Source organism: Lepidochelys olivacea, assembly GCF_965140295.1.
Source record: "Lepidochelys olivacea isolate rLepOli2 genome assembly, chromosome: 1".
Lineage (NCBI taxonomy): Eukaryota > Metazoa > Chordata > Testudines > Cheloniidae > Lepidochelys > Lepidochelys olivacea.
In genome coordinates this window covers 280,332,603-280,358,359 of record NC_140411.1, presented here as the reverse complement: position 1 = coordinate 280,358,359, position 25,757 = coordinate 280,332,603, and the positions used below count along the sequence as shown (strand labels likewise).

Below are 25,757 nucleotides of genomic sequence, written 5' to 3'. Positions count from 1 at the left end.
GAATGTGAGGATGTGACCATTCGCTTCCCAGCTTATGGCTGCCTCTGCTGCTTAGCCAAAGGCCTTAGCCTAAGAACAGGGCCTCAGACTGTCACAGTAAGAGAAGGCCCTTACACCAGCAGATAGTGATTTTGATTCTTTCTTTTATACCTCTATAATTAGCCAAGTGATAAGAATACACCTAAATTCTTAGAGTATAGGCCTTTACAGATAGGCCTGAATATCTATATCCTAACAGGAACTCTTTGGGGGAGTGACTAATACAGATAGGACCACACTTCTCGAAGAACCTCCAGTTATATGTAAGTAACCTCCTCTTCCTAAAAGATACTAGAATTGCAGAATATTTCTGAGATAGGCTACTGGTAAACAATTTTTTTTTTTTAAACTTACTTGCAGCAACCATTAACTTTCTTGCTGATGCAGTGAAAGGCAGTCATTAGTGCTGTATCCTGGGGGACAGCAGTTTTAGGAAGAAATCACTTGAGACACAGAGAGCTGAGAGCCATGAAAGCAGCCATTTATTTTCACACACTGAACTAACCAAACCAGCCAAAATTGGCTGGGCTATCCCCTAATAATGTAACTGAGTTGCCATAGCAACAACAAGATACACAACATATTCCCCCCCCTTAATAAGAACATTCCCTAAATAAAACAAACACTAAACTAGAGAAGGAGGGTAGACTGCCTCCATTCCTGGCTAAACCCTGGGGATTATTTTGCCCCATAACCGTGGGTTCGCCCTCACTAAAGATCCAGCCATTGAGGAGGTCTTCTGTCTCTAGGTGGATTATGGTGAACTTTGGGTGGTGTTGCACCTGAAAGTACCTTGGGCGCAGGCCTAACAATGGGCTCAGGGTTCGTAGCGTGAACGGGTGAGGAGGTGGTATCAGCTTGTTCCGGGCAAGGGGTTATCTCAGCTGCTGGCAGTAATGGAGGAGAACAGTCAGGAACAGGTGATTCTTGATTCGGTGTCTTGCCAGAAGAGGTGAAGTCAGACAAATCGACTGAAGATGTGTCCTGAGGACTGGCATGACCTGGCAACAGCTGATCTACGTGTCGCCACCAAGTGAGATTCTCTGCAGTCCGGACTGCAGAAAAACAGGTCCTGTTCGAGCGATGATTGTGGCAGTGACCCGTTTAGCTCCAGAAGTATAATTCCGATCCAAAACTAGCTGTCCCGAGCTAAAGGTTCGGTCTTTTGCTCTGGATGCACGTCTGCTGACTTGATATTGCTGCTGACATTGCGCAATTTGTCTGGGTTCAGAAGGTTTCAGCAGATCAAAGCAAGTGCGCAGCTGTCGTCCCATCATTGGAAAGGCTGGGGATGCCTTGGTCGTAGCATGAGGTGTGTTTCTGTAGAAAAGTAAGGTGTCCAGATGCTTTTGAATGGAGTGTTGTCCCCTTGCTGATTTCAAAACTTGTTTCATTGTCTGCACAAATCTTTCAGCTAATCCATTGGTGGATGGATGATATGGTGTTGAAGTGATGTGTTGTATCCCATTTGCCTTCATAAAATTTTGAAACTCCTGAGAGATTAACTGCGGTCTGTTGTCGCTCGCAAGTTCTGGCAGACCGAAACAACTAAAGAGTTCCTGTAGTTTTTTGGATAGTACTCTCTGCAGTAGTGGACTGCATTATAGAGACTTCTGGCCATTTAGAATGGGCATCTACCACCACCAAGAACATGCTCCCTTCAAGGGGGCCAGCGAAGTCAACGTGAATACATTGCCATGTGTTTTCAGGCCACCCATGGGTGTAGGGGCACCCACTGGGGTGCATTTCTGACATGACATACAAGCTCTTGCCTTCTTTTCAATAGCACTGTCCAATCCAGGCCATGAAAAATAGCTTTGCGCAATTTCCTTCATGCGCACTATTCCACAGTGACCAGAATGTAGCTGTTCTAACATCTGTGATCTCAGTGGTGGTGGGATAATGACATCTCCCCGACAACAAACAATCAGATTGGATCGATAACTCCGTCCTCCTGGACATGTAGGTAACCAGGTCGGGTGAGACTGGAGAGGTTCGTCGAGATTTTTTGCATCACCAGGCCCATAACTTGGGACAATACTGGGTCAATGCGAGTTGCCTTCTTTATCTGAATAGCAGTGATGGGTGTATTCTCTGTGTTCAAATTAGAAGATTTCCTTTTGGGAAGTATCTTGATGTTTGACTGGCAAAGGCAACCTTGCGAGACCATCTGCATTGCCGTGCAGAATGGATTTCTGATATCTGATTTCATATGTGTGCGCTGAAAGTAACAATGCCCAACGTTGCATACAATTAGCAGTTAATGGGGGAATACCTGTGTATGGTCCAAAAATTGACATCAGAGGTTGATGGTCTGTAAGAAGAGTAAACTTCCACCCAAACAGGTACTGATGAAACTTCCGAATTCCAAAAACGATTCCCAATGCCTCACGTTCGATTTGGGCATAGTTTCTGCTTTGCTTAGAGTGCCTGAAGCAAAAGCAATAGGTCTCCCTTCTCCCAAAGGCATAATGTGTGACACAACTGCTCCCACTCCATAAGGGGAGGCATCGCAGGTCAACTGTAGGGGTAAGGATGGATCAAAGTGCGTTAGAACTTCAGAATTTAGCAGTGCATCCTTAGTTTTGTTAAATGCAACATTACAGGCTTCAGAACACTTCCAGGTCTTGTTCTGCCCAAGAAGTTCGTGAAGTGGTTTTAGCAGTGTGGCTAACTGAGATGAACTTTCCATAATAGTTCAATAGTCCTAGAAATGAGCGCAGCTGGCTAACATTTTGAGGTGGGGGAGCCTCCACAATAGCCTTAACTTTTTCAGGGGCCTTATGAATACCCACAGCATCAATGATGTGTCCCAAATATTCAACAGAGGGCTGGAAGAATTCACACTTGTCTTTGCGGACTCGTAGGCCATACTCTTTCAGTCTTTCAGTAGGGTAGCCTCTAAATTCTTTAAGTTATTCTCTTCAATCCTTCCAGTGACCAGGATGTCGTCCAGATAGCACTGAATTCCTGGCAAGCCACACAAAATCTGGTCCATAGCCCTCTGGAACAGGGCCGGAGCAGATGTCCTTCCAAAGGATAGGCGACAGTATCGATAAAGCCCCTTATGAGTCACAATGGTTAACAACTCTTGGGACTTTTCATGGATGTGCATCCGTAAATACGCTTGACTCAGATCAATCTTACTGAACTTTTGTCCCCCAGCCCGGCCCACGAAGAGGTCATCGATGCGGGGAAGTGGGTATTGTTCTGCATACAACACCAGGTTGACAGTGACTTTAAAATCACCCCAAATCCGGAGGGAGCCATCTTTCTTTCCTACTGGAACGATAGGAGTGGCCTATGGGTAACTGGTATTAGGACTCCATTGGTGACCAGACACTCCAGGTCTGCTTCAACTTTTGGGCTGATGGCATATGGCACAGTTCGGGCTTTCAGATATTTTGGTTGACTGTCAGGTTTAATGTTCAATGTCAGTGATTCCCTTCATACTTCCCACATCCTCTCCAAAAACAGCAGCATGTTTCCTTAGTATAGCGGTCAGACTGGTTTCTTCTTTAGTCATTCAGTGCACTTCTGCGCAGTTCAGCTGAATCTTCCCAAGCCAAGACCTACCCATTAAGGCTGGGTAATTACCTCTCCCCACGAACAGTGGCAATTTAGCAGCCTGTCCATTGAGCTCCACTTTAACATCAGTAGTGCCCAACATGGGCATAGCTTCTCCTGTGTACGTCTTCAGAACAGGTTTTGTTGTCTTAAGTGGAAGATGCTGTAGCTTTTCTTTATACACAGTCTCTGAGACCAGCGAGATGGCTGCATCGGTGTCCAGTTCCACGCGTATAGGTTTGCCATCCACCAACGGGGTTACCCAGTATTCATGTGAGCCCACGGCCAAAGACAAAACGTCCAGTGGCACTTCTTCTTGCGATGAGGTGTCACCTTGGTCATCCTGAGCCTGCTCTAGGGTATGCAGGTTCCCCATTTTAGTCGGCCAGACCACAGGTCTCTCTTTCTTTTGTTTACAGGCACACTCAATGTGTCTGTTTTTGCCACAGTGTCAACACACCAGGTCCTTACACCAGCATTCTGATGCCTGGTGACCCTGCTTACCACAACGGTAACATTCCTGACTCTGCACAGTTTTGTGGGTAGGTTCTTATGACACTTTATGCACCCTAGGGGATGCACTGATGTATTGGGCCTCCTTTGTAGCCGGTTCCATGGAGACTGCAATATCAACAGCTTTCTGTAACGTAAGCTGAGCCTCTGTCAATAGGTGCTTCCATATAGCTTCACTGTACAGGCCGCACACTAACCTGTCACGCAGGGCATCATTTAGTATCTCCTTAAATTCAGTGTTCTCGTAGCCTTTTTAAAATTGCCACAAATTGTACAACTGTTTCATCTTCTTTTTCGTCTCTTTTGTGGAACCTATATGTTTCAGCAATTACGAGTGGTTTTTGGGAAAAGTGGGATCCCAGGATTTCCACAATGTCACTGTAAGATTTGGTCTCAGGCTTAACAGGGTGTAGTAAGCTGCGTAGCAGGGAGTAGGTTTTAGCCCCCACAACACTTAAGAATATTGGCACCTTCTTCTCGTCTGTAATGTCATTTGCAATAACAAAAAGCTCAAAACGCTCAGTATACACATGCCATTGCACTATATTCTCCTCAAAAGATTCCAGTGGCCCTGTAAGTGTAGCCATGGTTTTAGTTTCAGGTTTTACAGTCAGTGCAAACAAACCAGTTCTCACCCCCTTCCAACAGCTAAAAGATTTTGGGTAGGTTTTTTTCTTTTTCTTTTACCTTGACTTCTACTTCCTTCTGTTGCTGGGGCACCACAGGGATCCCATCCTCGTCGCCACTTTGTTGCATCCTTGGGGGCAGCAGTTTTAGAAAGAAAATCACTTGAGACACAGAGAGCTGTGAGCCATGAAAGCAGCCATTTATTTTCACACATTGAACTAATCAAACCAGCCAAAACTGGCTGGGCTAGCCCCTAATAATGTAACTCAGTTGCCATAGCAACAACAAGGTGCTATTACCACAACAACCAAATACACAACAATTAGCCATTTAAAAAGCTTAATATACCATCATGCAAAGGATGAAAGAATCATCGTGAATGGTAACAAATCAGCATTCAGTGAGGTTTTCATTCTGGAAGTTTTGAATGAAATAGCCTCTGGAGCTTGATAAGTGGGTCAGCTTCTCTAGAAGTCTGAAGATACTCTGATTTGATGTACTGAAAATTACTGAGAGCAAGCAAAGTCAGTCCTTATCTCTCTCAGATGCTGACAGCAGTCTCTGTCTGATAAAGTGAAAAGTCTAATGGGACTTGCTCTTTTCTCACAGAAGAGCTGCTTAGTGTAATGGACTTATGGATGGGAAACCATTACCTTCTCTTCAATATTTTATTTAGAAAATGGAATTTAGACTTGCACGAAATAAGATTTTTTTTCTTTTTTGTTTCATCAAGCGTAAAGGTTTTTTTGAAATGATCACAGTGAACCTACTTGAGAAGAAGGGCATCATTAGTTTAAAATTTAAAGAAGTTTTCATAACCTAGCAAAAACAGAAGACCAGATTGGGAAGTATTTCTTTCAGAAAGCTTTCACAGAAGCTGTCAAGGTTCCTTCCCCACTCTGAACTCTAGGGTACAGATGTGGGGACCTGCATGAAAGACCCCCTAAGCTTATTCTTACCAGCTTAGGTTAAAAACTTCCTCCAAGGTACAAACTTTGCCTTGTCCTTGAACCGTATGCTGCCACTACCAAGCGTGTTAAACAAAGAACAGGGAAAGAGCCCGCTTGGAGACATCTAAGCCCTACACCCCCTTTCCTGGGGAAGGCTTGATAAAAATCCTCCCCAATTTGCATAGGTGAACACAGACCCAAACCCTGGGATCTTAAGAACAATGAAAAAGCAATCAGGATCTTAAAAGAAGAATTTTAATTAAAGAAAAGGTAAAAGAATCGCCTCTGTAAAATCAATATGGTAAATACCTTACAGGGTAATCAGATTCAAAACATAGAGACACCCTCTAGGCAAAACCTTAAGTTACAAAAAGACACAAGAACAGGAATATACATTCCATTCAGCACAGCTTATTTACCAGCCATTTAAACAAAAGGAAATCGAACACATTTCTAGCTAGATTACTTACTAACTTAACAGAAGTTCTGAAGAGCATTCCTGACCTGGTCCCAGCAAAAGCATCACACAGACAGACAGACCCTTTGTTTTCCTCCTCACTTCCAGCTTTGAAAGTAACTTGTCTCCTCATTGGTCACTTTGGTCAGGTGCCAGCGAGGTTATCCTAGCTTCTTAACGCTTTACAGGTGAAAGGGTTTTGCCTCTGGCCAGGAGGGATTTTATAGTTCAGTATACAGAAAGGTGATTACCCTTCCCCTTATATTTATGACAGAAGCCAAAAACATTAAATGAGTGAATAACACCTAAGTTTAATGATGCCAAAAAAACCTCTTACATAAAGCTTACAGACATTTCAGTGCAAGAGGAAATACAACAGTTCAGACATAGCATTTAATTTGAGTTATTAGTTTTTCATATGCTCTAAAAGAGTTAGTTGCCCCAAGAGAAACTGCTCTTTATTGGAGCTTCTTTTTATTATTTTTAAAATTTTATATATACAAGTGGTCAACTCCTGAGCTGGGTATTAAATCATGTTGAATAATACTATTGTTACATTAGTTGGTGAGAATTTTAGATCTTGATGCATGAATGATTCATAGGGTCATGAGTTTCTAAAATTAGTAATAATTGTACACCATGACTAAGGCTACCATTTAGTCACCGCTGCTCGGGCGGTCCTCAGGGCCAGCCATATGGGCCACTGCTCGAGTGGTCTCCAGGGCCAGCTGCTTGGGGCAGCTCCAGCAGCGGCTGGTGCAGCTGGCCCTGGCGTCAGCCACACTGGCCTCTGCAGAAGTCGTAGAGATCATGGAATCCGTGACTTGTGCGACTTCCATGACCAACACGGAACCCTAATCATGAAGTACGGCTTCTCTTAAACAACTTTTAAGAAACTCGGAAGAACACTTGATTTTTTCACTATTGTGGGAAAAGATAGGGAGAAAAAATATGGTGCAGTGGCAATTGCCAAAAAAGAATCTAGCAGTAACTACATGGGACATCAAAGGATATGTTGGAGGATGAGGAAGATGCTTGCTTGAAAACTTCAGAGCAATTGTTCCTAACTACACATGACCTGCTCTACTTAGCACTGCTGAGGCCTTAGCTGGAATACTGTGGGATATGGGGAGCCACACTTTAAGAAAGATGTGGACAAACTAGAGAGAGTCTAGAAGAGAGCAACAAAAATGATAAAAGGTTTAGAGAATCTGACCTATGTGGCAAGGTTTACAAAACAAAACCAAACCAGGCATTTTTAATCTTCAGGGAAAAAAGATTCTGGGGATATCTGATGAGAGTCTTTAAATATATTAAGGGCTGTTATAAAGAGGACAGTGATAAATTTGTTCTCCAGGTCTACTGAAGGTAGTACAAGAAGTAATCAGCTTAATTTGCATCAAGGGAGATATAGGTTAGATATTAGGAAGAAACTTTCTAACTATAAGGATAGTTAAGCACTGGAATAGGCTTCCAGGGGAGGGAATGACAGGGATTCCATAGGAGTGGTGCAGTTGCAGCGATACAGGTATGCCACTGTAAGGTCTGTAGTGTAGGCATAGCTTAAGTTTGTGCTGAACTCGTCAAGAATCAGAACAGATGTATATAATATATACATTTTTTGAAAAAGTAAATGTATTAAAGTAGATAAATTTGAATAGAAGCTGGCTAGTTCTAAAACAAAGGGTTTTAAAATTTTTAAATAAAAGGCTTTCCACAACTTTAATTAGAAATTTTTTTGTGAAATTTTAAAAAATGAACTAACATTATTTGTAAGTAAACATTTCTTCAGGGTTTAAAATCCATACACTGTAGCATTTTGCTGATGCAAAAGGAGCAGAAAGTGAAAGTATCTTGTTTGCTTTGCTCTCAGCTGTTTGGTATAACTTAAACTCTTATCAAAAGCAACAAGGAAAGTTGTCAACAGTCAGGTTAAACATCAGTTGAGAGCTGGGAAGTTGGAGCTCCAAGTCTGGATTCAGTCTCTTGTAATATAATCACATCAGAAAAAACAGCCTTTTAAAAAAGGGTACAAACATATTTTTGTTTATTTTAGCTTTAGCTTTAACTCTCATTTAATATTGTGTTTAAAAATGTACCCTTATTGTAAGATGATACATTAGAATTGGGTTAAGAACATCTGCAGTCCTAAAAACTAGATGGCTTGTCTTGCAGATGGAAAGGCAGACTCGTTTAGGACTAAGGAGGGGTTAGTTTATATGTGTGAAAGCTGTTGGTCTGATAAATCTGGAGACAGAAGTCCGTTATTCACAGACTACCTGACATTACTCTGGTAACAACATTTATGCTAATTTGGAGGAACCCTTTACCCCTAGAAATGGTATTTCAGTCTCTATACCCACTCTGTCCTTTTTTCCTTATTGAATTTGCCAGGAATAGAATAGGGTGCCAATTCTGATGCTGCTTTTCTGTGGAATGCATAAGGAACAAAATTAAAATCAAACTTGTTTCAGGTAGGGAACTGAACAGCCCTTAGGTGGTAACTCCAGGTCATTACCAACCAGATTAGGTTTAATAGTTGTGAACCTGTGATGAAAGATGCTACATACATGCAAATATTTAAATCAGTCTCTTTATTGAGATGAAAAAAGGGACCCTAATCTTTATTTTATTTATTTATTTACTTATTCCCCCCCCCCCCGTCCCTTGCTCAAAATGGACCTAATTGTTGAGTTTGAGTTGTGTCCAGTGCAGTACCCAGCCAAGGGTGTTGTGGTAAAGGTATGCCACTTTAAGCCTCTCTCTTCCTATGGGGCAGTTTCACCCTGGTACTGTTTAGAGCATCCTCCTGGGATCACAGGGTTCATAAATGCTTTCCTTCTGCTCGGTTTAGCTGTTCATCTTTCACTCTTGTATTGGGGTATATGCACAGATTGGGAGAGGGATATACAAGCCAAGTCCCACAAAGGGGACCATGGCTGGGGAGATGGCAGGCAGGGGAATAGGACTGAAATTCAAAGCTCCTCTTTTGAAGTACACTTTTTTTTATATTGTCTATTTTTCAACTTAAGTGTCCTTTTTGAATACACACTTTTGTATATTTTTGTATTTCAGCATTATACTAGATTTGAATAATCTCTATGTAAAATTACAACAAAAACAAATTCCAAGTCTGTGAAACTGTTTTTAATCAACAGTTCTCTGTAAATATCTGGCTATTGAAGAGATCATAACTCTCATTTTGCAGATTTCTGGTCTTTATGCAGTTAAAGTACAGTGAATAGGCTTATTTACCCATTTTTGAGCAAATCCTTTTTGACTTGGGGCTTGTCTACACTTACAGAGCTGCTGCTGTAGCGCTTGGTGAAGATGCTACCTACGCCAACAGGAGAGCTTCTCCCGTCAGCGTAGATACTCCTGTTCCCTGAGCGGCGGAAGCTATTTCGATGGGAGAAGACCTCCCACCAACATATGCTGTCAACACTGGGGGTTAGGTCGGTATAACTATGTTGCTCGTGGTGTGGATTTTCCACACCCCTGAGAAACATAGTTATACCAACATAAGTTGGCAATAGAAGTAATCAGAACTTCAGAAGCAGGGGCCTTCTGATTTGAAGACAATGTTTCATCAGTTATCTGACTGAATATTATCTCTTCTCCCCAGAAATTAGTCTAGTTACTTTGGAAAGACTGTTATCTAACATTGTACTTTTTCTCTTTCAGGTTTGTGGATGGAGAGCTGAATATTTGTTATAATGCTGTAGATCGTCATGTTGAGAGTGGACATGCAGACAAGATTGCTATTATCTATGATAGTCCTGTGACAAACACTAAACAGGCTATCACTTACAGAGAAGTTCTTGAACAGGTATAATTGATGATAGAATCCTGTTTTGTACAAACAGATAGGAAATAATGTCCCATTACGTGGCACGCGGATGTTACAGAAATGTGTGAATTAGAAATAACCTAGCCATATGATTATCTTGCCTTTCCAACTGCATTTTATTCTTTTTGTTGTGTTATGTTCTGATTTATAAACCTCACTAATTGTACCTAATAGTGCATTGTTTCTCTCCTGCACTGGTTATTTAGGCAAAACAGCTGCTGTCCTTTTTTGTCAATATCTTAGATTTCCTTCTCCCCACCCACTTCCATAGTCCATCTTGAAAAAGAAAAACGGTATTGGTAAATTTCTTTAAAGTAACTTACTGTCATCAACAAAACTACTCTTCTAGTAGGGCTAGCAATAAGCTTATGAAAAGAAAAGCATATATCTTGACCAATACACCAACAAAACATCATAATTAGATTTTAAATATTAAAAGGACAGAACTCCTAAAATATGTGCCTCATCCACCAAATTCTAGATCATCATGGAAGTGTGAAGGTTTTCTAATGTGTTTACCTAGTAAATCAGTGAACATTGTATCTGTCTGCTGCATACCAGCTACAGGGCCTGTCATCAATGGGGTGTGTGTGTGTGTGTGTGTATGTATGTATGTATGTGTGTGTATATATATATGTATATATATATATATATATATATAAAAATATAGCACTCATGACTCAGGTGTTTTTCATAAAACAACTGACACTGGCAGACCAGGTGCTAGCTCATGCCAAGGGCCCTAGGCCTCACTGAACACTGACAAATGCATAGCTGGAAACCAGTGTGGCTCACCTGTGTGTTGCTATTGTTAAAATGGGTATTAGATTTATAGAGTATTTTTTACTATTTGCATTCTATGAAATCCTTGTGAGTTGCTGCATGCATTAATCTCACTTATACTATCTGTATTGTATTATAAGGTAATATGTAAGTATTTGCTTTGTAACTATAAAAGTGGTTGCTAGGAAACTGGAAACCCCCACAGTCAGAGAAGCATTAACAAGTGTGAAATGCTAGTTTACTGCTGGAGGTGTCATCTCCTGCCCAAAACAGAAGGCCCACAGACACTGCACAAATCATTACGGAACATCAGACTTTGTTGATTGCTCCCCACGCACCCATGAAGAGGGAATGGACACAACCTCTTATTCCATCACAGTTTGAACACTGGGGAAAGGGAATAAAAATCCCTGATCTGAAGGATCTGTATCCATATGCTTCTTGAAATTTGGAGAGGATAATGTTTCTTAGCATAAGCAAGGGATCCCCAAGCTGCTTAGCTTGGGTTAGCCCTAAAGAACAAATAGAGCAGTTTCTATTACTGTTTGAAACCTAAGACTGATACACATAAATGAGTTAATGTTTATCTGCTTCAACCTTGTAAATAACTCTAGTTTATTATAGGATTGGCTACAAGTGTTGTCTTTAGTGTGAGGTCTAAGGTGAAATTGACATGGGGTAAGTGACTGCCCTTTCGGACTGGGAGTAACCTGAACTCTTCTTTTTTTCTTTTTTTTTGGTATAAGGGACCACCTATCACAAAAGCAAGCTTGCCATTGCAAGATAGACTGGAGCACCCAACGTTATGACTCCATGGTTAGGCTGCTATAGTGCTTGAGTTAACACTTGTTACTTGGTGAGCTCTAAGTATAGAACTCACAACCGATTTGGGGTTTGTGCCCTGCTTCTTGACTATCTGCCCTGAGGTTGGCAATCACAGTCGTGAGCCACTCCAGACAGCTCGACAACACCTTCACAATATTATCCGAATGTATAAGTTTACAGACATAACTCCAATTCATCATAGTAGGTATGAGTAATCTCTAGCTTGTACTGTGGCAGTAGGTTCTTTCTGTTTTTAAAAAGGTGTGTGTTTGTTTTTGAACCTGAGATGGATGGCCTGTGAGTGCTTGGAGTGCTGAAAGAATCCTGCCGTGTCTAACAAGTGGCCTATATTTTTGCCTAGCTGGGAACAAATTTGAATTCTCTCTTTATTAAAAATACAGCCCACTTACCAGATAGTGAGAAAAGGCTGTGTCTACCCTAGAAAAGAGGCTGGTTGAGGATCTGAAGGGAGGATATTTGGGAGGATTCATGTCCACTGTGGCCTGTATCTGTAGCATAGCATCCTGGCCTTGGCCAATCAGCCTCTGATAAAACCTCTATTGTAAGGGTTTTAAATATTATGGTACATTTATTTAAGTGAGTAAAACACTTCGACAGTGTGGATGCTAGTGTCTAATAAATTCTGTAGCAGATTTTTATACGGCAGTTGGTAATCAAACTGGATTTCTTGTACCAGTACTAGTTTTAGCCATTTTGTTTTGTTCAATTATCTTTACCTGTACTGAACTCTAAAGTAAACTTCATTGAGGTAGAATGAGACTCCCACATTGTCTTTAATGATTGCAGTGTCCAAGATGCAATTCAGGTCACTGTTATAGTGAAATTGTTCCATGGGGGAAAAAAAGATATTTACAGCATAATTGTGTGTAGTGTTCTGAAATGTGTGAATATGTTTACAGATGTGTAATGTACTCACATTAAAATAGTCCAGTTTGAGTTTTGTGTTACTGGCTTTAGGAAAGGAAAAACCGTGTAGTTGCAAACATTGATACACATCACAGCACTTCTCTAACGCTGTAATGAGATCTACAGAAACCCTTCATTTTTATTGATTGACTTTCAAGAACTTTCAGTCAACAGAGGATTTAAAGGTTAACTATAGTGTTGTGACATAGCTATTCATGTACTTCAACATTTATTGATAAAGTATGTCTAGTTTGTGTTTAAATAGCTATCTTAACGATGTAATATCCCTGTGTAAATCCTGTCCAGTGCCCCCCTTTGCAGTAATTTACTTTGAAAAATCATTTGAAATGCAGCTCTTTACCTATTTGAACCTGAAATAGATGTTCAGTTTCCTAGGTTTGTGGCTGTGTATTCTGTCCAGGTCTAATTAGAGCTTTGGGCGAGAAAAAGAGTGTTTTAAAGAATTAGAGAGCTGCACAAATTAACTTAAACATCCTCTCCCCACATTGTTTCCTCTTTTTCTAACAAACCCAGTTAACAGGGAGCACTAGTTAACCAGTCAGAGTATGTAACCAAACTCACTCTGAAGTCAGCAGGTCATGGAATGCTACCTGTAGTAGAGTCCTGTCTAAATACTGTCTTTGGATTCCGTACAGCTCATGCATGTGTTCTAATTTACACATTTTCATGCTCTTCTATCATGTGAAGGAGAGAATGTCAGATTAAGTGTATTTATAAACTGTGGTATATTAAAGTCTACTGCTAAGCCTTGTGAAGCTGTTGAGTTGGGTGTTATATATTACCTGATTTCCCTGAAATATTCTGTTTTATGCATGATATCTTTTTGTTTTTTTAATTTTACATTATATTTTACTCCTGTTACATTTCTTACAAAGGACAATATCTTCATAACAAACTTATAATGGAAAACAAATCCTTTCCCCATTTTAACCCATTATGCAGTGTTACCAACCTCACTGTCTTAAAAATCAAGAGATTTGGTATATAAATCATAAATATACACCGGACCCTCGCTAGGACGCAGGATTTGGGATCCATGCTTGGTACCGGGTTAACATGGGGACCGCGTGTAAAATGAATTCCAATTAAAGTAATTAAATTTGGGATTCATGGCCGTGTTATATGCAAATTTGCGCTATATAGGCACGTATTCTAGCGAGGGTCCTGTGTGTTTATGTGGGTGGGTGCGCGCGCTCTCACACACACACACACACACACACACACACACACACATCTTATAAACCTCATTAGGTGCTTATTTAATTTCTAACAGGTCAGAGCTCGTTACAAAAACAATATTACTGCATCTGAAAATGCCTTGAAAACTTGAAAAAAATCCTACCTGTTATCATCACTATGCTGCTATGCTTCTCAGTTTAAGGTTACGATGACAGCAATTGGGATGACGACATCTGCTGGAGTGCTGTGTGTTTAGCAATTTCCGGTAGTTGTAGGGAAGGTTTCAGTTCATAGCAGGCCAGAACATTTGTTTTTGTTACAGGTAAAATAGATAAGACTTTGCTCCACATTCTAGATAAAAAATGGTGGTTTCTCTGCGTTAGGGAGAAAACACACTCCATGCTAGCCTGATCATAAGGAAGAATCAGAAGCGTAGCAATCAATTTCGAAAGGGTTGGATACCACTTTTCTTGTGTTCCCATTTTGTTAAGATCCAGGACTTGCTCCCCGCCCCTTCCATTCATTCAGTTTTGTGATCTCTGGCTGAAAATCAGGCAGTTCAGAACCTACTTGATACTTGTTCCACTCATACACAATTGTTTGTTTTTCACCCTCAGATTTCATTGCAGATGGAAATCATGTCAGTAGATTAAGAATTGTATCTTCATCATAATCCAGTTATTTAGGCAGGTGTAGCAGTCCCAATGCCTGAAGAATTTTATCTGTTAAGTTATATGAAAAAATTACCACTGCTGTTTTATCTGACTTAAAACAGAGTTTTTTCCTATCATGACATTGGTATAGTCAGAAGAGAAACCAGTAATGTTCTCCCATGGAATGTGGTGGTTAGCAAAAAACCAGAATTTATTGCACTTACCAGGTTTTCTGCATTTACTATGTTAGATATTTCCATGGCCAAGAGGTCTGTTTTCATAACTTTAAGAGTCTGATGAAAGTACCTAGTTTAATGCAAACCTCCTTGTCATTGCAAACATCATTACTGTCATTTACCATTAAAGTGTTCGGGCTTGTTTTCCTCAACTGATTCGGAATGGTGGCTGGAAAGTGCTTTTATTATTGTAGTGGCTTTTGTTCACCCACCGGGAAATTCTTTTGCAATGTTTGAATTGGGAAACACCAGGTTGATGAGTGGTGGTTGTGTGTTATGGGTTTTTTTTTTTTTTAAATGATCTTCAAATGCAATTGGTAATCCATATTCTGAAATGGCTTGGCAAAAAAGTAAGTCAGCATTTGTAATTTTCTGACCTTTTCATGATAGGAAAAAACCCACTGTTTTAAAGTTGGATAAAACAGCAGTCAAGTTCCATGTACAGGGGTGCTAGAACAATTCTTATAGTGGGGGTGATGAGAGCCACTGAACCAAACAGTAAACATTGTATATAATGGAAACCACTTCAAGCCAGGGTGTGTGCCAGCACCTCTATTTCCAACACTTGTCTGTGTACTTTCTGCCTTGTGTTTCCCATATTGCACATCTTGCAGTGAAGGATGCTGTTAAAGCAGTCTCAAAACCAGCAGATCATCTGCTAGTGGACACTTTTTATTATTGTAATGGTAGTGCAAAACAAAAAACAAAGAGCAGTACAATTACTGGTGTGATGCAGGTGAGCTTCAACTAATAAAACAAGGTGGAACAGCGTGGCTCAGTCTCAGCCAAGCAGTAGCAAGATGCAGTAACCTGTGGAAGCCCCTTAAAGCCTATTTTGGAAGGTGACTTGTCGTTAAAGTGAGAGATGCCAGCACCATAGACTAAAGATTTTAGAGTCTAGTAAAAAGATTTGGTAAGAGCCTCACTATGGAAAGATTAATGAATTAAACAGTAGAATATTTTTATACTGAGATTGAGAATCTCGAATCAAAAAGAGTGAGGGATGGAAATGAAGGAAAGATTAGAAGGAAATGAAGACAAGAAGCTTTATGTCATGGGTGTTGGAAGCTAAGTCAAAAATATCTGCCCAGTATTAAGGTACTGATAGGAAGATGTAAGGAAAAAAAAAATGCCACTAGAAACTGGCCTTATTCATAGTGTTGCTGTCTTGATGTAAAAATCGAGTGATGCCTTTAAGAAATGTAAAACTTGCTGCCTCTGTTCAGGTTTTATTTCCTAATCTTAGGACATCATCTGAACTCCATTGTCCGTCTGGCTATGCCTGAAGGACAGGAGAGATTGGATGTGGTTTTAATTAGGTCCTAACTTTATTTTTAAATGTCTGAGGGTACCCAGCAAATAAGTTGCAGGTAATTCCATAATTTAAATATATACCCGGGTGCTTCCCTGAGCCCTGGCCCCTAGCCAACCTGCTGCTGTGGCCTCACAATCTCTCCCCTCCCAACTCAAATGAGGGTTCAGGGGGATTGGTCCCCTGAAATACCAGTCATAGTAACCCTCAGCCCCCTCCTCCCTGTTTCTGCTCCTTTAAAGAATACTGCCTTTAAATCCTTTACCGGTCCATTTTATCTGATCACTCTGTGCCTTCCCTATGGTGTACCTGCTCTGAATATCCACCATGGGTTGCAACATCATAGCCTAATTTCAATTTCATGTTCACCTCACTAAGGCCCCCAGAATCCACTGTGGGGAAGGCATAAAACTCCAACTTTGCCTTGGCCAATCTGGCAGTGAGGGAAAAATTCCTTCCCAGCCCCCCCTCTCCCGCCCCCCAAGAAAGGAGCGACTAGCCCACAGAGGATCCTGACAAAACCAGTATTTCACCACTTCCAGGAGGGTGTGACCGGAGTCCCGGGGAGTCAACTGAGGTCACTCAATGAGGGTGAACTGCAAAGAATGGGGCAGACAATCCCCAAAGCTGGTGGATATTCCAATACTTAGATTTTCTAAATGAGCACAAAACCACTTCTAGAATACCTCTTTGGTTACCCAGAAGCCAACAACATAGTTCCCTTAAAGTAACCCAGCCTTAGGCCTCCACCCAGACACCCAAGTCAAATATGACTAGGATTACTGAACATCTTATTCATTGTATAAGAAGGTTCTACCAATCCCAAAGAATTGGACACATTACTTCCCAGGTTAATGAATATTTCAGATTTACCGAAATATATACTTACAGCCAATTTTTATTAACTAAGCTAAAATTTATTAAAAAAGAAAAGTGAGTATTGGTTAAAAGATCAGTATACATACAGATATGAGTACAGTTCTAAGATTAGATTCATAATAGAGATGGTGAGCTTTGTAGTTGCTAAGAGTTTTCAGAATTGGTCCATACGTTATAGTCCAATGTTCATATTCAGGGTGAATCTGGATTAGGACCAGAGATCTCATTCTTACAATTTAAGCTTCCCTTGCTTCGAGCAGCAAACAAATCTGAGATAAAAAGGACGGGGAGCATCTTTATACAGTTCCAGGCTTCCTTTGACAGGTTGGAGTCCTTTGGCGAACAATAGGCAATTATGGAGATTTTGAAGTAGACCTATTTCCTAAGCATCACTGGTAATTAGCTACACAAATTAACTTAAGGCAATTTATCCATTAGGCCTGGGATGGGCAAACTAGGGCCTATGGTCTGGATCAAATTCGCCCACAAGCTCCTACTTGGGAGTGGGGTCTGGGGTTTTCCCTGCTCTGGTGCTGGGTGAGGGGCTGCACCACGTGGCTCTTGGAAGCCATGGCATGGCCCAGCTCCGGCTCCTATGTGCTTCAATGGCCCCCCTCCGGTGCTCCAATGGGAGCTGCAGGGGCAGTGCCTGCAGATTGGGCAGTGTGCAGAGCTGCCTGGCCCCGCCTCTCTGTAGGAGCCAGAGAAGGGACATGCCACTGCTTCCGGGAGCCACTTGAGGTAAGTACTGCTTGGAGCCTGCACACCTGAGCCTCTTCCCCCCACCCCCTTTTTCCAAACACCTTGATCCCAGCCCAGAGCACCCTCCTGTACCCCAAATGCCTCATCCCCACCCCAGAGCCCACACCCCAAACCAGAGCCCTCACCCCCTCCAATACCCCAACCCCAATTTTGTGAGCTTTCCTGGCCTGCCATACAATTTCTATTCCTGGATGTGGCCCTCAAGCCAAAAACTTTGCCCACCCCTGCATTAGGCAGTCTGTCACAAACTTTAAAGAGACATACAGACAATGACATTATTGCACACAAGATTAATCTAATTATTAATATTCCCTTTTGATCTCTGAATCAATAGCTATAGTGACAGACAGGAACTGTCTTTTACATGGCTACTATCTAACAAGATATAAGTAAACACATACAATTAGTATCACCTCTAATTCTCTAACAATACATGTTTGCACTTCAAAGTTCTTGCCTATCTACCATAGACTGGCACTAATTACCATTTACATACTTTTCTAATGTGTCTCTAAAGGTTGAATCTGGGTCATTTATCCTGCAGGATGCTTAACCCTTTCTGGCCACCCATCACACTTTCATAGAATCATAGAATCATAGAATATCAGGGTTGGAAGGGACCCCAGAAGGTCATCTAGTCCAACCCCCTGCTCAAAGCAGGACCAATTCCCAGTTAAATCATCCCAGCCAGGGCTTTGTCAAGCCTGACCTTAAAAACCTCTAAGGAAGGAGATTCTACCACCTCCCTAGGTAACGCATTCCAGTGTTTCACCACCCTCTTAGTGAAAAAGTTTTTCCTAATATCCAATCTAAACCTCCCCCACTGCAACTTGAGACCATTACTCCTCGTTCTGTCATCTGCTACCATTGAGAACAGTCTAGAGCCATCCTCTTTGGAACCCCCTTTCAGGTAGTTGAAAGCAGCTATCAAATCCCCCCTCATTCTTCTCTTCTGCAGGCTAAACAATCCCAGCTCCCTCAGCCTCTCCTCATAACTCATGTGTTCCAGTCCCCTAATCATTTTTGTTGCCCTTCGCTGGACTCTCTCCAATTTATCCACATCCTTCTTGAAGTGTGGGGCCCAAAACTGGACACAGTACTCCAGATGAGGCCTCACCAATGTCGAATAGAGGGGAACGATCACGTCCCTCGATCTGCTCGCTATGCCCCTACTTATACATCCCAAAATGCCATTGGCCTTCTTGGCAACAAGGGCACACTGCTGACTCATATCCAGCTTCTCGTCCACTGTCACCCCTAGGTCCTTTTCCACAGAACTGCTGCCTAGCCATTCGGTCCCTAGTCTGTAGCTGTGCATTGGGTTCTTCCGTCCTAAGTGCAGGACTCTGCACTTATCCTTATTGAACCTCATCAGATTCCTTTTGGCCCAATCTTCCAATTGGTCTAGGTCCTTCTGTATCCTATCCCTCCCCTCCAGCGTATCTACCACTCCTCCCACTTTGTATAAGATTCGTTGCAATTATATAACAGTGGTAGCAACAATGATTTTGCATGGTCACATTTTAATCAGATAATGTCACAGAGGATGAATGCCTATTTTTCCCAGGTTGTGAATTGCTATGAAGCTTAGTCAGGCAATAGGTGCCCAGATTCTTATCATGAGGCTGTAATGTGCATGCTCAGGCAAGTTTTAGGTGGCTGGGTGACTAGAGTGAGGCTGCAGTACAAATGGCCAGAGGAAAAAACTTAGGTACCCTGTGAGTTTAGGTGCCTACAGGGTCAGGTGGCAGCTGAGGCAGAAGATTTGTGGATCACAGTCGTGCCTAAAAATGGGGATTAGGTACTTACGCACCTACCTGGATTGCATCCTTAGTCCCCAGTTACTTTTATTAGTAAAATGTCAAATGCATTAAAGCAGTAGATCAATCTTAAAATCCTAAGAAAAGCAGATAAATAGGGTGGAGGGAGGAAAATAGTAGCTATAAAATTTGGAGTGATAAGTATACTGACTTAATATAAACCATAAATGACAAAATACTGTACCATAAGGGAAAACTTCAGAACTTTTAACAAGTGAATGTCATTTTACCCAGTTATTTTTTTCTTTTTAAAAGAGTGATTGCTTGAATGTTTCAGGATTGCCGTATCAATCTTCAGAGCCAAATAAGCCTTCTCCATAGTATTCTGCATTTTTCTAGGCTTCTGCAATCAAGTAAAATGCTTCTGTGGATATTGTGACCTAAATTCTGGCTGTGTTTGTGGGGGATGAGAGAGAGGGTACAAAGAGTGTCCTCGCAGTTGTGCTACTGTGCACCAGCTCAGGGACCAGCCATAGTATGGCTGAGGCATACAGGTACTATACTAGTCTACTGCCTTCAGTGACAGTCCTCTCTCTGGAGGGTGCAGAACAGACATAACTGGGTACATGTAGCAAATATGGTGGGATTCCTGCTACAACATGCCCCCTTCTCCTCATGATAGGTTTGTGCTTTACAATGCTCCAATAAAGGTCCCAAACCACCTAGATTGTAATTTTTTTACACATAAAAATCTATTTTGGAAGACTTATAAGCTTGAAAAGTCAAGCACACAAAAGGTAGGAAATGCTGGAATTAAGGTTGTGTGTGCATTACAGTAGTATTTAATGACAAGATCACAGGCTTTATTGTGCACAGAATCCATACTTCAGGATGCGTTGTGCTTACTGAATGGATAATTAGCTGACTTTTTTTCTTTATTCTCCTCATTCAGTGTAAAAAGAAAAGGAGTATTAGTGGCACCTTAGAGACTAACCAATTTATTTGAGCATAAGCTTTCCTGAGCTAAAGCTCACTTCATCGGATACAACTTATGCTCAAATAAATTGGTTAGTCTCTAAGGTGCCACTAGTACTCCTTTTCTTTTTGCGAATAGAGATTAACACAGCTGCTACTCTGAAACCTCTCATTCAGCGTGTAGCCCCATATTTATGTATGGCCACACCACCAAATCCCGCCTTGAATACAGAATTATTAATTAAATGTCATTAATTGCCTCTTGGGCTGCTTTATAGTGCTCATTCCCAGAGAATGAGTGCTTCTCTGGGGTTGATGACAAGGATTAATCTTCACAAAACTCCTGTGAGGTGAGTTGGTGGTATTATCCTTGTTTGGCAGAGTTGTAAGCAACTGAAAACGCTATAGGTAATGAGAAGTATTAGACAACTCCACCTATAATTACTTTTCCCATGAGTCCCACCTAAAATCTTCTGGGAATACTAGATTATTTTGCTAGCAAAATGGCAGGTGAAATTCAGAGTTGGTAAATGCAAAATACTGCACATTAGAAAACATAATCACAACTAAATTAGCAGTTACCGCTCAAGAAGGATCTTGGAGTCATCATGGGTAGTTCTCTGAAAATGTGTGGTAGCAGTCAAAAAAAGCTGCTAGTGTTAGGAATCATTAGGAGAGGGATCGATAATAAGACAGAAAAATATTTAAGACCTCTATGTAAATCTATGGTACATCCACACCTTGAATACTACAGGCAGTTCTGGTCTCCCCACCTCAAAAAAATATTAGAATTGGAAAAGGTACAAAGAAGGGCAATAAAAATGATTAGGGGTATGTAACCACTTCCGTGAGGAGAGATTAAAAAAGAGGCTGGGACTGTTCAACTTTGAAAAGAGATGACTAAGGCAGGGGTGGGGAGAATATGATAGAGGTCTATACAATCATGAATGCTGTAGAGAAAGTGAATAGGGTAGTGATATTTATCCCTTTGCAAGGCTCAAGAACCAAGGATCAGCCAGTGAAATTAATAGGCAGCAGGTTTAAAACAAAAAGGAAGTATTTCACACAATACACAGTCAACCTGTAGTACTCATCACAGGGGATATTGTGAGGGCCGAAAGTATAACTGGTTTCCAAAAAGAATTAGATAGAGCCATTTATGGACCTATCTTCCATGAACTTATTAGCCACGATGATTAGGGGACTCAGCCTCATGCTGTGGCTGTCCCTAAACCTCTGACTGCTGGGACTGGATGACAGGGGATGAATCATTAGATAATTGCTCTGTTCTGTTTGAAGCATCAGGCACTGGCTCTGATCGGAAAACAAGATACTGGGCTAGATGGACCATTGGTCTGACCCAATATGGCCATTATGTTCTTACCAGTTGTCATACATTTATCAGTGCCAACGACTGCATTGCTCTTCAGTAGTGCATCTCAGATTTTCACAGTGTATTAATGGTGTGGAGTTAGTTATTTCTAGAATGATGGAGACATTCCTTTCAAGATTAACCACCTAAGTTAACCAAAAAAATAAAATAAAAATCAATAAACCAAGATAAAGATACCTACCTGTTCCTGGTTAGCATATTATATTAATTAGGAACTTGGTAATGGCACTGATAGGTGATCATGAGAGTTTTTGGCATACATATCTTCAATGATCTTTGTACCTGGGGATATGAATACCTAGCACTTAGTGGGGGTTTTTATACAAAGAATTGTGTAAACATTAATAAATCCTTACTATAACCTCTCTGTACTAACTGTGTGCCTCACGAGGGTAAATAATTTGCTCATGACCATACAAGTCATTGGCAGGGTCAGAATTAGATTTCAGGAGGGCATGAGTTTCAGTCTCATGCTCAGTCCGTTAAACCTGTCTACATGCCTAAATAATCTGGAGGTGGGAGGAGAAAGTAATCTCTGAAATTAAATGGATCACAAGGACGTTTGGGCAGGCACAATGTGGAAGAACTCTTACCCAGAGGACTTAGAAATTAGAGAATACAGAACATTGGGAAAATATTTGGTATCTTCTCTATTGACTTGTGCCCCACTTTGCTATGTTTTAATGAAACTTGGATTATGAACAATTCGGATACTTTCCTGGCTTTTTTTCATATTTGTTTAGTTTAGTAAAATAAACCTGGCCTGCAAATGTTCTTATTTTGTATGTCTTACATAGAATTTTTTTAGTTAATTGTACTAGCAATATGAGTAGCTAATTAAATGAAATGGCTCAAGTATTTGAAAAACTCTTTTCTCTTGGTTTCTCTACTTTGTAAAGCCAAAATGCCAATATATTTTGATCATTTTTTTTCATCTTTACAGAAGATCATGCTGTATTCTCTATTTTTCTTCTCATCTGGACTAAATTCATTGACCTTATACTGGATCTTTAATTTTGTGTAGCATTCCTGTGGCTTAAAGTGAAAAGCAGCATTAATTTTTAAGTTAACTGTACCACTAATTTATGTCAAGATCAATGATAAAATGGTCAAGTATGTTGTCCAGTTATTGTCTAGATATTGACTGTGTTCTTTTTTGTGAGATGCCACCTAAATTGGAAAAGCAATTAATCTGTTTATTGAGGTGCTTGCTTTATACATTTCTTTATCGTTAACTTGAAAACGTTGCTTATACAGGTCTCCAAGTTAGCTGATGTTATGGTGAAATACGGTGTGAAGAAAGGAGATTGTGTTGTCATCTACATGCCCATGATTCCACAGACAGTATATACCATGCTGGCATGCGCAAGAATAGGAGCCATACATAGCCTCATTTTTGGTGGATTTGCATCTAAAGAGCTTTCTAGTCGCATTGATCATGCAAAGGTAAACCTTTAGAAAAACAAAGCCCATGGTAAATTATAAAAAATAATTGATAAATTGCTTTTTCCAGTGATTGTTATATTTCCCCTTTTATGGTAAATAGCCCTGTTTTGTTGACTGTACGTAGTATCAAAACGCAGACAGATCCTTATGCAGAGTGTTATATTTTTATAACAGATATTGAGTTTTAACTTTTTGACCTATAAATGTATGACTTTTTGTCATGCTGCTCTCTATGCTTAGAACAAACATCCTCCTGTGTGGCAACCATTCTCCTCTCCAACATCTTGGCTTGAAACCCACTTTTCATCCAGCCTTCCCTTAATTGTCTAAGATTCTGCAAACTGGCCTTGTACTCTCCTTTTTGTTTGTTTTCCATCTGCGCATATTATGCTGTGAGCTATTCAGCTGCAGCTTATGTTCAAGTACACTGTGTGTTTATAAAGTATTATGCATGTCTGACACTATATACTGTAAGTAATACCTAGCAATTTCTATTAGAAATGAATAGTACTGCTCAAAATGTTTTTTAAATTCTGATGATTTATTTTGTGGGAATTACAGTTGGAAAAGAGAAAGGGAAATCACAGCAATTTCTTGAAATTTTATTTCTGCTTTTTCAGCAAGCTAGAGGAATGAATTTTAAGCCTCAGATGCTACTGATTAGCAAAATCATGTGGTGAAAAGAACCAAGTAAGAGTGCAAAACCTTAAGGTCAATTTACATAATAGCACAGAGCTAGCATTTTTCATTTTCATAGTAGTTTCCAAATATTAGATAATTAATCCTAATGGTCCTTCTCTCAGAGACAGAAAGAGAACACCGTATATAATTATCCCTGTTTTACAGAGGAGAAAACACAGAAAGGGAGGTTAAGTGGTTTATCCAAGGCCACACAGCAAGTCTGTGGCAAATCAGGCATAGAACTAGGAGCTGCATGCCCTGGGTTTTGTGCTAGATTATGCTGTCATTTGTTTTAAATTTGAAAGGTGAATCTAATTGAACGATGTTTTATTCTCTTGATGAATGCTTTAGCTAGCTTGCATATTGAACAAAGTGGTGTGTAATGAAATGAGAGGGCAAGATGAGGTGAGCCACATTTATACTGAAATTTCAAGATTTGACCAGATTTCAGAGCTCTGTACAGCTTTTTAAAAATGTAATACAAATTATATTAGGACTATTTTAAAGCATATGCATTTAAATAATTGTGTAATTGATGGCACTGTGCTGAACTCAAAGTTAGTAAGATATTCTTTAGCAATTGCCCCAGTTAGTACTATAATTTGTGTTTATTGAACATTGAGGTACCAAACCTGATGTTGGTATGATATGCTAGAAGGAGTTGCATCTTTGGAACAGAGAGATCAAACTGTGAGAAGTTCTTTTGGAAGAAAGGTCACAATTTAGCTCTTGTCAAAAGACCCCTGTCAAGGTTCCTCCCCCACTCTGAACTCTAGGGTACAGATGTGGGGACCTGCATGACAAACCTCCTAAGCTTATCTTCACCAGCTTAGGTCAAAACTTCCCCAAGGTACAAAATATTCCACCCGTTGTCCTTGGACTGGCCGCTACCACCACCAAACTAATACTGGTTACTGGGGAAGAGCTGTTTGGATACATCTTTCCCCCCAAAATACTTCCCAAAACCTTGCACCCCACTTCCGGGACAAGGTTTGGTAAAAAGCCTCACCAATTTGCCTAGGTGACTACAGACCCAGACCCTTGGATCTTAAGAACAATGAACAATCCTCCCAACACTTGCACCCCCCCTTTCCTGGGAAATGTTGGATAAAAAGCCGCACCAATTTGCATAGGTGACCACAGACCCAAACCCTTGGATCTGAGAACAATGAAAAAGCATTCAGTTTTCTTACAAGAAGACTTTTAATAAAAATAGAAGTAAATAGAAATAAAGAAATCCCCCCTGTAAAATCAGGATGGTAGATATCTTACAGGGTAATTAGATTCAAAAACATAGAGAACCTCTCTAGGCAAAACCTTAAGTTACAAAAAAGATACACAGACAGAAATAATTATTCTATTCAGCACAATTCTTTTCTCAGCCATTTAAAGAAATCATAATCTAACACATGCCTAGCTAGATTACTTACTAAAAGTTCTAAGACTCCATTCCTGGTCTATCCCGGACAAAGACAGACTATAGACAGACACACAGACCCTTTGTTTCTCTCCCTCCTCCCAGCTTTTGAAAGTATCTTGTCTCCTCATTGGTCATTTTGGTCAGGTGCCAGCGAGGTTACCTTTAGCTTCTTAACCCTTTACAGGTGAGAGGAGCTTTCCCCTGGCCAGGAGGGATTTCAAAGGGGTTTATCCTTCCCTTTATATTTATGACAACCCCAAATATAAGTAATAACAAGAACTTTCTATTGGATATAGAAAAGTATGAATATAATACCAGTTTGCCTTAATTTGTCTTGAATTTTAAATAGCTCTGGGAATGCTGTATAGAGCATGACGATTGTTAGTCTTGTCAGGTATTGACTGTGCTATATACATGAGTGAATTGAGATGAAGTGATATGGAATGGGAATACAGGCATTTTTTGTAACCTCATCTCACTTGAAGTGGAGCATATATATATA

The 25,757-nt window shown here is 40.5% G+C and overlaps 1 protein-coding gene across 3 annotated transcripts in view; it reads left to right on the top strand.

Annotated features, from left to right (window-relative positions):
- ACSS3 (acyl-CoA synthetase short chain family member 3) overlaps positions 1-25,757 on the top strand; it is a 130,603-nt gene that overhangs the window by 5,858 nt on the left and 98,988 nt on the right. For all 3 annotated transcript variants that reach the window (XM_084617372.1, XM_084617371.1, XM_084617373.1), the window contains exons 2-3: positions 9,838-9,982; positions 22,966-23,154. In XM_084617372.1, coding sequence (XP_084473498.1) covers positions 9,838-9,982; positions 22,966-23,154 — 334 coding nt within the window. The remainder of the gene's footprint in view (positions 1-9,837; positions 9,983-22,965; positions 23,155-25,757) is intronic.